The sequence below is a fragment of the Mixophyes fleayi genome, chromosome 4, assembly GCF_038048845.1.
Source record: "Mixophyes fleayi isolate aMixFle1 chromosome 4, aMixFle1.hap1, whole genome shotgun sequence".
Classification (NCBI taxonomy): domain Eukaryota; kingdom Metazoa; phylum Chordata; class Amphibia; order Anura; family Limnodynastidae; genus Mixophyes; species Mixophyes fleayi.
The window spans coordinates 109,585,894-109,599,651 of NC_134405.1; the positions used below are offsets into that span (position 1 = coordinate 109,585,894).

Here is a 13,758-nt window from a genome sequence, read left to right on the forward strand (position 1 = left end):
CATAATTCCCTATCATTCATAACTTGTGTATGCACTCTGCGATTCCCTCGCAGAGTGAACCAAACAGTAGGATATGTAACAAGGTTCATTATGATACCACTCATGATGTTATTCCTTCAACCTGTTCCGTGTATTTCACAAATATGCATGTAACTCTGATATAACATATAAATATTACTATATTTCGACATAACTGACTATGTGTTGCAACTACCATTAATGTGTACTATTTTATAAGTATGCGTGTTTGTGCGAATGTATGGTAAAAGACCAATTACTGTTGCTGCCACGTGTAGTGGATGCGTACGCCCTTTCACGCCGTAGCGTGCCCTTGTACGCCGTAGCGTACCGTGCGCATCTTTTCAGACAAAGACAACCAAGTTTGCTAGACTTTAATTGAAATGACTTTATCCAATTTGCTGACTTCGACACTTTGTTTAGTCATTGTACTCCGTTCAGAAATTTATATTCCACTATCACATTGGGTGAGACTTTGCTATATTATATACATGGAATATGTCTCCCTAATGGAATATTAAGTTGTTGCAAGCATTTTATTCTATTCATTTATGCATGTTTTATATGTTTGAAGGTCATATGACCTTACTCAAATAAATAACACTGTTTTTTATATATACCAATTGGTTTCTACATTCTTTTATATCTATACATTTTTTCGCCATGGTATTTGTTTTGCACTGGTATTTTTTTGTTTCTTGTGTGGATTGTTTGTGGGTACTACCTTTCCTATATCCAGATGCAGCCAATTACCAGGTCAGTTTATTGTAATTGTTAGCGCCTGATTTAACCTTTTTGGTTTAAGATTTTGATTTGGGCATTCTGCTTGAGCTATCTTGCTTTTCAGAACAGAAAGGAGATAACATTGAATTACTAACTAATTATTTATTAAGGAGAAAAAGATAATTTATATATTTATTAAGGGGACAATATTCATTTATACTTTTCTTAAGGGGGCAATATTATTTGATTTCTAGCAGGGCCATACTGTTTGAGTTATCTCCCCTATCAGAACCATGTCTAAAAAAATGTGTCTTTTTTTTCTGGTGTTTTTTTGTGCAGTTTTGCAGACTGCAGCTTCATGCATTGTTCGATTTGTATTCCTTTGATGTGTCACAACTGGCATTTTGAAAACATGCAATTTGAAGCAAGGTTTTGACTTTAATAGATCTCACAGTTTACAAACCAGGCATAAAACCACCAAAGAACGTACACTTTAGAAATTCTGCCCCTTGTTTTGGCTGAAAAAAGCTCAAAAAGAAATTAGACATCAAAACGATATTATTGGTAATGTTACAGCAGGGCATGGACAAATCAATCAATTAAAGTACTCTGGATTTGGACAAATCCTGAAAAACATCTAGGTGATTATTTTGTATAGAGTTCATCTTTAATGATCTACTTGAGAATGTGCATTGTCTGTGAATTTCTTTTCAAGCTTTAGTAAATATTAACACAGGAACTTTGTTTTACTTGATAAATCCACCCCTTCAATATGTTTCATAATTAATTTCAAGGTAATTCTCATTTTCGGATTTTCACAAAAATACATCTTAAGTAAGAAATCTGGGCCAGCTCATTCAAATGTTCTGCAAAATATGTCAAACTCTCCTTGAGATTGCTATGGACAATAAGGGAATTTACAGAAGTTGCTGTTGAAAGAGGAATACTAATGCAATCAGCAGAGCTGTTGTGGTTTGAAGCTACACAAGCCCGCAACCTGTGTCGCACTTTCAGCCAAGTTATTCATAATCATGGAAAGGTAAATACACTAAAGAAAATTTACATATGACTGCCTGATGACCAGCATACAGTGATTGCTCTTTTTAAAATAAATGTTTTAACAGATTTGCAGCACAATGCACCAGGTGCCAAGGAACAACAGTATGGTTATCAAAATTCGATTCAAACCACATATTTCATGCCATGCATGCAATCATGTCAAAATCTTACTCTGTTTGACAGGAATCTTACATTGCTATTTTGCGTTGTTGGAGGACCTTTTACCCTGCACTATTTAACTTTCAGTCCCTGGCATCCTGTTTGCCTGTCCACATCAAGACACTGCAACTGTCACATACAACCCTGTCCTCACTAACATCATTACATGAGTGGACAGATCCCTGCTTGTTACAGGATTAGCACACTGATCTCTCTCAAAAAAAAAATTGTGGTGCTGTGAACATTTCCATGATCTGATATTGTTGTTCTGTCTCCACCTACTTCAAAAGTGGGAACATAACAGACAAGCAGAAAATGAATATTGATTGTAAAACATTGCACTGATCCTAGTTAAGGGAAGCAAAATATATAACATACAAAATACTGTAGACAGTATTATTAGGTTGACAATTCCAATGTAGACAGTATTACCCGGTCGACAAATTAAAGGTTGACAGTATTATTAGATCGACAATTCAAATGTAGACAGTTTTATCAGGTGGACAAGAATATCCCTAACTCTATCCCTATCCCCAACCATATAATACTGTTTACATTTGAATTGTCGATCTAATAATACTGTCTACATTGGAATTGTTGACCTCATAATACTATCTACATTTCACTTGTCAACGTAATAATACTGTCGACATTCGAGTAGCCGACCTAGTAATACTGTTGACACTTGATTTGTAGACCTATTAATACTGTCGACATTTGAATTGTCAACTTTCTGAATGTAGAACAAATGATTGTCTAGCTGTCAACCGCATATCCCTGCAGTCCTATCACCATTGACAATCACAGCAGAAGACAGGTGTAACATACTTACCGGTGCTCCTTCTTCTTAGCAGTTATATGCACAAGTGAGCCTTAAACTGACAGCACTTATATAAGTCTGGGCCCTGGATCACTAAGTTGTTTGTTTTGGGTTTTGCTTCCGGACCTGGTGATATTGGTACTAAGGTCAGAGTAGGCAACAAGGAACAATGGTCAGGAACAAAGTGAAGGTCAGAAATAGTAATCCAATATTTGTCTATGAAATTACTGTAGCTGAATTTCAGTTTATTACTTACCAACATTCTTTGCTACCTGTATATTTCACCCGTCGATTATGTACAACTACTGTCCATTTGTGTATGACCTATCTGATCTCTTTTGACCTCTGTTAGTGACTAGTTAGCATACTAGTCAGCAATTATAACTATTTGCACTACCAAAAGCGCTACCAAGTACTGATGAACACATTCATTAAGTTCTATAAGAAAGGATATCGCTTAAGGCGAACTCCACAACTAGCTTAGCTATATTGGCTGACCTACTGCTGTCCATGGGGACCATTACTATGTGTCCCACAAAATCAACACATTTAACCTCAGAATACTCCATGGTTTTGTAAACATTCTGATGATCTTTTTATTTGGATTATTCATTTGCTTTTGTAAACAGGGTGCACGCTAAATGCTTATTTCCAGGCACAACCAGTGGAGGAATAAAATGAAAAAAAAAAAAATTACATAAATTATATAGTTTCAAAATTAAACCAAAAAGCACAGACATTAAACAACACCATCAACATATGAATCAGTTTCTACCAGTATGTGTAAATATATAAAGAAACAAAATCTAAAATTAAAACATAAAGGGCCTGAGTCATTAAGGAAATTAAAGCAAACAAAATGAGTAACTTTGCACCTTGGCAAAACCATGTTGCATTGGAGGGGGATGTAAATTTAAAATGTGATGGCAGATTTATAGTTGGAGTAGAACATGTCCTAGATCAACTATACATTTCTGTGTACAAATAAGCTATCAAATATTTGTGTGCTACATAAAAAAACAGACAGGGCCTGATTCAGGAAAACAAAGCAAAAAAATGTAGTAACTTTTCACCTGGGCAAAACCATGTTGCATTGGAAGGGGAGGTAAATTTAAACTGTGGGGGCAGATTTATAATTGGGGTAGGACGTGCTAGATCAACTTCAAATGTCAGTGCAAAAATAAAGCATTCAAGTATTTGTGTCCCACATGAAAAAACAGCCAGTATTTTCCTCATGTGCAAAATAATAAACTAATTTGTACCCCTTGCGTTGTAACATGGTTTTGTTCAGGAGAAAGCTTACTCTTTTTTTTGACTGATTCAGGCCAAATATATAAAAAAAAGAAATGACTATTGTAAAAACAGGCATAATATACAGTGATAAAATGCAAAAATAAAACTAATAGGAGATATGTAACAGGTGAAAGAGGAACTGGTATGTATCACCTTGTTAAAGTTCCCAACACAAAGCATCGGAGCATCAGGACACAGGGCTATAAAGGCAGACGCCTTCTAGAGGTGATTACTAAAATGGAGAGTGCCTTACTCCGCCTGGATAAGGTGTGTGGTGCCAATCGTAGCCCAAAGAAACACAAACTGACCATATGGGTCATTCTGCACCTGGTGCATAAAAAAGTGTAAGCTTTCCTTAATGGGGATGCTATGTACTTTTTAACCTGGGCCAGAACCACAAATCACTTGACCTTATCATTAAGAAGCCTTACATTCCACATGAGCAGACAGAGCCTCCCACTCATAGCCACACCTTCAAACATAATCCTTAAAACATATATAGACCAATACCATCTCTTTGTCAAAATGCTCCCACCCCTGAGGAACCCGGTCCAGTGCATGGCAAACAAACACATAGCTGAAAACTCAAAACCTCATCACAGCAATTGACAACCTTCCAAGATCAGCCAGTATAAAAAAATACCCACACATAAACACATAAATATATCTGGAACCCTTACCCAAAGTAAACAAAGAGAACCTCTACCCCCAAGAGATCCTAAATGAAGTGATAAAGCAGTGGGAACTACTAGCAATAGCTAGCCCACTACGTAAGCCCTAGGGGAAAGTTAACCACAAAAGAGGAGATGAAAGAGTCCCTACTTTGAAACTGTACAGTACTGGTCTTTCCTCATAAAAGGAAACTCCGGGCTGAATTAAACAGGTACCCTAGTGTAGAAGGTGTGTTATTGAACAAATATCAACTAAGAGTACCCACGGGCTAAGAAGCAGAGTGAGGTTCTTAAACTTCTGTGAGCGCAGCTCCACTAATACAAATAGACATATGCAGCCCCCATCTCAGCCCAATACAGTACAGCTACTCAGTAGAAGGTAACAAACTCCCCTCATTACACAGTTCACAGTTAAGATGAATCATTGTTCAGGTTGAGCCCTCCCAAGGGGACAGCTGTCTGTTAGGCTGACGGTCTGTTCACAAACTTACAGAACTAGCAGAGGTCTTCACCTTTAGCAGCTTCCATTCCCATAGAGCTTTATACGCTCACCGGTACTCGAATGCCCCCAGGACTTAACTCCAGACGTAGTGTAAGTTTGTAATACAGAACCATAGCGGCACTGAGTAGATGGCAGTGGATGGTCAGACGTAAGCCAAGGTCAGAAGTAACTAGCAAAGCAGAATGGTCAGATAACACGCCAAAGGTCAGGGTCCCAGGCAACAGGCAGAGTCCAAGATACAAGCAGGGGTCACAACAACAGGTCCAAAGGCAAATGGACAAAGAATCCACAAGGCAAACAGAACCAGGACACAAGCAGGTCAGCAACAGGATAATCTACGCTATAACCAACAGGGAGGCTAAGGCTTCCCTGCCTTAAATACTGGACCTAGCCTATCAGGGCTCTGCCCTGAAACAATCCACATGAGCTGGTTAATTAAATGGTGGGTTCATTAATCAGCCCACAGATTGAACAGTCTTCAGCGCACGTGCCCGGCTGCCCTGGCAAGGGTCGGGGACAAGAACCCAGAAGTGATGTCCCAGTCATCATGGAGACGACCGGGACGCCGGGGAGAGGCAGTGAGTCGCGGCGTGCAAGCGACCGCAGCGGCTCCTAACACTGTCCAGCCAGTATACGAAAATTTGTGGAGTGACTTCTGAATTCTGCCACCACTGTCAGATGGGATGGAAATGGCATGGAGTATGGAAGTTGAAGGTCTCGCAAACATTTCTTGAGCAAATTGTGCTCAACTTTTTTTTGTACATCTATGGCAAAGTCCAGGAAGATAGCCACAGTCTGATTTTCAAATTTCAGCAGACCCTGTTGTCTGGCCAATTATAAGATAGCATCCCTGTCCTTGTAGTGCAGGAATTTTGCAATTAAATTATATGCGGGTGCACCAGGTCGTGGAGGCTGTGCAGGCATATGATGAGCTCTTTCCACCGCATATTGCTGTGTATACACCTCTCTCCCAAACATCTCCGTAAGCCAACAGTCCAGAAGGCTTCCAGAGTGGAGCCCTCAGTCCACTCAGGGAGGGCAACACAGCATATATTATTCCTACGAAACCTGTCTTCCAGATAAGTAAACTTTTGCTTGAAAGCTTATAAACATTAAATTGAGAGGCAAGGCTGGAGATTTCACTTTTCATAGGGCACGTAACATCCTCCAAAGTAGAAATCTGATGCTCAGCCTCACCCACTTGTTCTCTAATTTTCAGGAGATCTTGTCGGATTAAGGATAGGTCCATTTGGACTTTTCCAATGCGTTCAATGACATGTTTCTCTGAAGGCAAAATAGCCTGCAACACTTGTTGAGGAGAAGGTTTAGACCCAGCAGGAGTGGGAGGCAGGTGAGAGACAGCCGGGGCCTCACAAGAGTTGGTCAGCGTAGATGATCTGGCAAAGCATTCAAGGCAGGCTGCTGTGGCAGCAGATTGGCTGGATTTGCCCATGACGATGTTAGGGATAAGGAAATCTTAGGGGAGGGAGACAGATAACACGTAGAGAGACTGATGCAGTAGATGATACACTTGCAAGGACTATGGGTACAGACCCCAATGCACTAAACTGGTAACACAAGCTTAGTATGTATGCAATCTGTGATACAGGTCCAGAGAGTTGCTCACTGCCCTTCAAGTCGTACCAAATAGCAGACAAAATCCAGGTATATGGAGCCCAGAGAAAGGTCTGTCACATTGACCCAGCAGGGAAAACACAGGTGTCCAACCTTAGTTTGTACCTCAGTAATGCTATAAGCCCAGGGCCGGTGCAAGGTTGCCCGGCACCCTAGGCAAAGCTTAAGCTTGCCGCCCCCCCCCCCCAAAAAAAAAATAAACATATTTTTCCAGCCCCTAACACACTTAAAAATAATAACTCTTAACTCCTCTTGGCTAGCTAGGATGCAGTCCAGATGTCTGATGCAGCACTGATGTCTGATGCAGAATGCTGTCCAGGCTTCACTGCTGCCCAGGTGCAAACACAGGATATCTAGAGGGGAGGCTCCAAATGTTAGACTTCAGAACAAAACAATCAAAAGAAAAGAAAACTTGATATCACTCACCTGTTACACACTGACATGTACCCAGGGCCGCCGAGAGGGGGGGGAGCGGGTACATTTTACCCGGGCCCTCGCTGCAAAATTTTTATTTTATTTTTTTCTTTCCATCTTGCGTTTTTTCATGTTTTTATTTTTTTCTTTTTTCCCAGGGGGGGGAGGGGGGGGGTTCGGTCCGGCAAGATCGTTGGTGGGGGGAGCTGGAACAAAACAATCAAACAAAAAAAAATAATTAATACTCACGTGATCGGCGCCACGTCCCTCCTCTCTTCTCTGCACCATTCACACTGACTGCCGGGCGTGACGTGATCAAGTCACGCCCGGCAGTCAGTGAGGAGCGCCAGACAAGACCAAGCCAGAAGACAGAAGAGAAGAGAAGAAAAGAAAGAAGCTAACAAAAGGTAAGGAAAGAAACGGAGAGGCAAGGGGAGGAAGGAAAACAGAAGGGGACAGTACTATAAAGCAGAGGGAGTAAAAAAACGGGGGAGAGGGGCTGAGATTAAATAAAAAAAGGAGAGAGAAGCACTTATAAATAAAAAAAAGGAGAGAGAAGCACTTATAAAAAAAAGGGGGAGAGAAGCACTTATAAAAAAAAAAAAAGGAGAGAGAAGCACTTATAAAAAAAAAAAAGGGGGGAGAGAAGCACTTACAAAAAAAAAAGGGGGAGAGAAGCACTTATACAAAAAAAGGGGGAGAGAAGCACTTATAAAAAAAAAAAAGGGGGAGAGAAGCACTGATTAAAAAAAAAGGGGAGAGGCACAGAGTGAAAAAGAAGGGGCTGAGAGTAAAAAAAAAAAAAGGGGGAGAGAGGCACAGAGTAAAAAAGAATGGGGGAAAGCAGCATGGAGGGCGCAGTGTGAGCATAAGGGGGCACAGTGTAGTGATGAAGGGGCACAGTATTGTGTGTGTGATGGCACAGGGGGCTTGTTGCAATGTAGTGTGTGTGAGGTAGGTGGTGGCTAATTAATTGGTGCTATTTTGTTTGTAGGGTTATAGTGAGGCAATTTAATAGTGGGGACTATTCATTTAAGATGGGGTGGTTTGGGGGCTATTGAATATGGGGGTGAGTTTAGGGAGAATGAGGTCTACTTATTAAATGTGACTATGAGTTATTTAATGGCAGTGATGATTGCGGGAAATAGGTATTGCTGTTTGCAGGAAGGGAATAGGTTTATTTATTAAATGTGAATACTATTATTTTAATGTTGGGCTGGAGGAAGGCCTATTTATTTTTAATGTGTGCTATTGATTTAACGCCGGGGTTGGCTGTAATTTTCTAAATGTAGCCATTTTCTTTTTCCAAATAGGCCCTTCAACATTGCAGGATCCGGACAAGCCACAACTAAAGAAACCAGCAGCCACAGGTGGAGAAAGTGAGAAGAACAGGTAGGAGAGAGCAGCACAGTGTGTGAAATGTTGTGATTCTAGTAGGGACAATACCAATTTTTGGTGAGTGTTGTGCCCAATGTAAGGTGCAGGCCAAGACTGAACTGTTTATGTACACACTGCATTGTTTCTATACTACACTGTGGTGCTACATGTCCTGAAAGTCAGGAGTGCTTGGACATATGTGACGCTCCAGCACATTGAGAGCCTAGTGATATTGATGTTAGCCACGCCCCAATGGCGCATTTGCCACGCCCCCAAAGGCATGACCACACCCCCGAAAAATTTGGCGGCGGCGCAATTTTTTTTTGCATGCTCGACTATAAGGGGTGCCCCATGAATTTGTTGTACCGGGGCCCTGAATTCCTCTTGGCAGCCCTGCATGTACCCCGCAGCCCACCAACTTCTCTCACACATGCCCATCTGCCCACTAGCTATTTCCCCTGCCCATTACTTGGCTTTTTTTTTTTAGTATTTTCCCACTACTTGGCTTTCCTCTGTTGCTGTCTATTAATGTATTCTGTAGATGATATATAAAATATACTAACACATGCAAATAAATAGAGAAAGGTAATCTAAATGACAGATAATCTAGACCGTTCTATTTTATTTGCATTTGTTAATGTATTCTGCAGATGTAAAATTAATTATAATAATAGAGGGCAACAAAGGAGAGCCAAATAGAGGGCAAATACTAAAAAACCTAAATGGTTCCCTAACTACCCTAGAGTAGCCCCAGCAAGGTGAATTAAAGCTGTGCTTCATTATGCATAGCTGCATTTTGTTACGGCACTATTTTAGTACAAAGACCCCATAGTCTCTAACTCAAGGACATTTCTAAGTGTAATCCACCAAATTCCCTATTTTCTCCAGCCTCCTCCCCCTCCCCAATATTCTGTAGCATCCATTCTCCCCCACACACATTTCTGTAGCATCCACCCCCCCCCCACATTTTCTGTAGCATCCATTCCCCCCCTTTGTATAGCCTCCATTCTCACCCCCTTTGTATAGCCTCCATTCTCACCCCTTTCTGCAGCCTCCATCCCCCCCTTGTATAGCCTCCATTCTCACCCCCTTTGTATAGCCTCCATTCTTACCCCCTTTGTATAGCCTCCATTCTCACCCCTTTCTGCAGCCTCAATCCCCCTCCTTGTATAGCCTCCATTCTCACCCCCTTTGTAAAGCCTCCATTCTCACCCCCTTTGTATAGCCTCCATTCTCACCCCCTTTGTATAGCCTAAATTCTCACCCCCTTTGTATAGCCTCCATTCTCACCCCTTTCTGTAGCCTCCATTCTCTCCCCCATATGTATTGCATCCGTCCCCCGTCCCCTCCTGTTTTCTGTAGCCTCCTCTTTCCTGTACTCACCTTAGTTTATTCATTTTCTTTCCTTTCTCTTCTTGCTCGCTTCTTTCTTCTTTCTCTGTCGGCTCCTCTACACTGACAGCGGCAGCGTTGTGAAGTCACTACCCGGGGCCAAAAGCCGGGAACCAGGCGCTGGGTAAACTTTAAAATGCGGTGATGCTACAGTGCAGCACTGCATTATTGCGGGCGGGCGATCTGCCCTAGGTGATCGCACCGCCCGCATTTATTTATAAAGTATAACTGGGTCCCTGGCCTTAGTGCCGCCCCCCAGAGGCCGGCGCCCTAAGCAGCTGCATAAGGCTGCCTAATGGGAGCGCCGGCCCTGTATAAGCCTTGTTAGTGGCATTAGCCCAGAATTTTTTAAAATTGCCAGCTGCCTTAGTTAGGAGATCTTTGTAAAAAGCATTTTTTGCAAGACAAATATTTCTATACATAATTTCCTTAAGGATTGATAAGAGTTGAAGTCAGCCGGTAGCCCAGTAGCTTGAAAGTGTCTCCATAAATGGTACCTGATCTTTAACTGGGAATGTAAGTCTTTTGTTAAACACTGAGTTGCATAAATTTGATGCTTGACATTTGGAGCATGTATAACCTGTAGTTGGTCAAAATAAGAAAATAAGTAATTTAGTACCCTCTGTAAGATTTGTTGATGGAAGACCAGTCAGTCAATGAAAAATCATTAATGAACTGTGCATGGTAAAAATTGGGCAAATTATGGAAAGTAATGAGTTTAGGTGGCAGAGATAGTTTAATTCTAGTTATGCAGTTGTGATCACTTACGGCATCGGCAAAAGTGCCTACACAAAGTACATTGTCGTGATGATTTCTGCGTACCCAGTCATCAAAACTACAGGTCTGTTTGTATTTTTGTGTGTGTGTGTGTGTGTGTGTGTGTGTGTGTGTGGGGGGGGGGGGGGTGTATTATGCTTGTTGGGGCTGTGTCTCAATAGATCCCCAGCTGATATTTTGAATTACAATATTTTAAGACTGGTGTTCTAGACTTGAGAAGGCTGAAGTCACCCAATTTAACAATTTCATTTTAATTTGAACATCCCCAATGATTAAAAATAATAGACATGTGGATGTGCAGGTGATAAGAAGTAAGAAAAAGTTGTTCTGTCCTTAATTAAACACACCTAATGAAGATCTATACCTTTTTAAAACTGATTTTATTGATATCAAAAGAAATTGATGATATAATGTGAAGAATAGGTTAGATTATATGTACTGTGATAAAGACACAAGGTAGTTGACCGGACACAGCTCAATTGGTTCACTAGTCTTCTTTTATTTTGTCAGGATAGCAGAAAATAAGATCTCTTTTGCCATAAAACACAAAATAAACTTGCAACCCTAGGACTGACTAACACAGCAACACTGTTTAGCAGTGGCGGACTGGCCAGGGTGTCAGCTTGCCCAATGGCAAGTGGGCCCTGTGGACCCCTAATGAAGTGGGCCCCCTTAAACATTAGACAAAATGTTAATGACCTTTTAGTAGCTTGAAAATTTAATAGAAGTTCCAATATTATTACTGTATGCAACTAAAATTTATGTTGTATTACTATTTTAATGAAATAATTTTTCAAGGATACTTTATATTTAAGAATATAATAAATAACTCTGAAAAAATAATTCTGATTCGGGCTATGTCAGCCCGACACATGCATTATAGAGGCTCGGATCTTTACTATTGCGACTGTGCAATAAAGCTTAGCTGGGAATCCCAGCCTGGGATGTGACGTGCAGCCGGAGTCAACTTTGTATTGAGCTATTGCATACAGTGCATCCGGAAAGTATTTACAGCGCCTCACTTTTTCCACATTTTGTTGTGTTACAGCCTTATTCCAAAATGGAATAAATTCCTTTTTTCCCTCAAATTCAACACACAATACCCCATAATGACAACGTAAAAAAAGTTTTTGAGATTTTTGCAAATTTATTAAAACTAAAAAACTAAGAAATCACCCCCCCCAAACCCTCAGTTGGATAAATAGACTCTATAGTCTCAAACTTTTAGAATCACTTGTTTTGATGCAATAAGCAATCATGTCACCCCCAAGTGAAGTGCCCAAATTCTTTGCAACATTAAATTATAGGCTTTTACAAAGTGGGCTCTATTTCTAATCATAGACCTTCTATTAGTGTTCAGATACCTTTCACAAGTTGTACAGTGCTGTGTAAATATCTTCTTAATACTGAATATTAAAGATAAAACAGATAATTCTGATAATAGTTCTTATGAATAGTTACATAGTGTACACACTCTTAAAATGTTGTAAAAGTGTGTACTGGATTGTGTGTAATAATCCTTGAGCTAGATGTTAATAACCAGATACAAAGAATAAATTAATTTTCACCTAACTTTAAAGCTTTTTTTTCTATTTGTCACAACAATTTAGGTTGCACTTGAAAAAGGGAGTATAATTTATTACCTGTGTACCTGTTGTTCTTTCAGCTTTATCGGGACCTGGATTAATCCAGACAACAGAGCACTGCATTAAGTCAACTAAACTTTTCCTGGCAAAGTTGCCTGATGTCACTGATGAATTAGGGAATGTAAATGTGCTCAAGCTAATGAGACTCATCATGTTAGACACCTCCAACAATCTCTTTCTAAGAATTCCTTTGGATGGTATGTATAGCAACACCTCTGTATGGAGTTTCATCCTGAAAAAAAAGTCATTGTGTTTGCAAGCTTTAAAAATATAGTTCATTTTCTCTACACTATATATAAGTACAGCAATGCTTTTTTAATCCTTCCTCAGGTACAATAAAGAGTACAGTCAGAATAAAGCAGCTTATATTTTTATTATCAAAACACTTTCTCCATGAGTTATAACGAGGTACATGTTATTGATAGATGTTAAGTATGTAAATAATGTTATAGACTCATTTTAAATCCATGTGAATTTGTATGGAGGTGTGCTAAAGATAGGCTTTCAAGACATTTAATAGTGGCTACATATGGAATACATATGATCAGGCCCGGTGCTAGGATCCCCGGCGCCCTAGGTGCAATTTTGAAATTTCGGGATGCTCCTCTACCTTCTACAGGTGCAATTATTATTGAAAGCAGGATGTCTTTATTTCTAAACAAAAGATGGATGATGTTAACAGAAATATGTTACTGCAGGATGCATATAAAAGAAAAGGTATAGATAATACCAGTGTTTGCTTCATATATGGAATGACACACTTCTTACCGTAAAGTATATGGAAATTAGAGGTCACCAAGGTGTTCAGTGACCATGTAAAAGCACAGTGCTGCAGGCCGATTACTTTATATTCAGGTTACTAAAGTCCAAGGTGACTTCTAATATCCATATTAAATCACAGTAGCATTATTCCTTACAGGGCACCACAATGGTTAGCATTGCTTCCTAACAGCGCTGGGGTCATAAGTTTGAGTCTGATCACGGCCCGATCAGTGTGGAGTTTGCATTTTCACTCCGTGTTTGTGTGGGTTTCTTCCTACAGTCCAAAAACATATTGGTATGTTAATTGGACAAAATGGATGTGTGTGTGTGTGTGTTTAGATTGTAAGCATCAATGAGAAAAGGATGTGAATGATTACATTATCCTCTGTACAGCTCTGAGTAATATGACTTTCACTATATAATAACCAGTAATAAAATACACACATTTTGCTAGTGAACACTAAAGTAATAACATTAGAATTCATTGTTTATACAAATATTATTTACAGA

The 13,758-nt window shown here is 40.0% G+C and overlaps 1 protein-coding gene across 2 annotated transcripts in view; it reads left to right on the top strand.

Annotated features, from left to right (window-relative positions):
• Nucleotides 1-13,758, top strand: part of CYP19A1 (cytochrome P450 family 19 subfamily A member 1) — a 62,016-nt gene that overhangs the window by 28,619 nt on the left and 19,639 nt on the right. For both annotated transcript variants that reach the window (XM_075207990.1, XM_075207991.1), the window contains exon 5: nucleotides 12,507-12,683. In XM_075207990.1, the coding sequence (XP_075064091.1) occupies nucleotides 12,507-12,683 (177 nt within the window). The remainder of the gene's footprint in view (nucleotides 1-12,506; nucleotides 12,684-13,758) is intronic.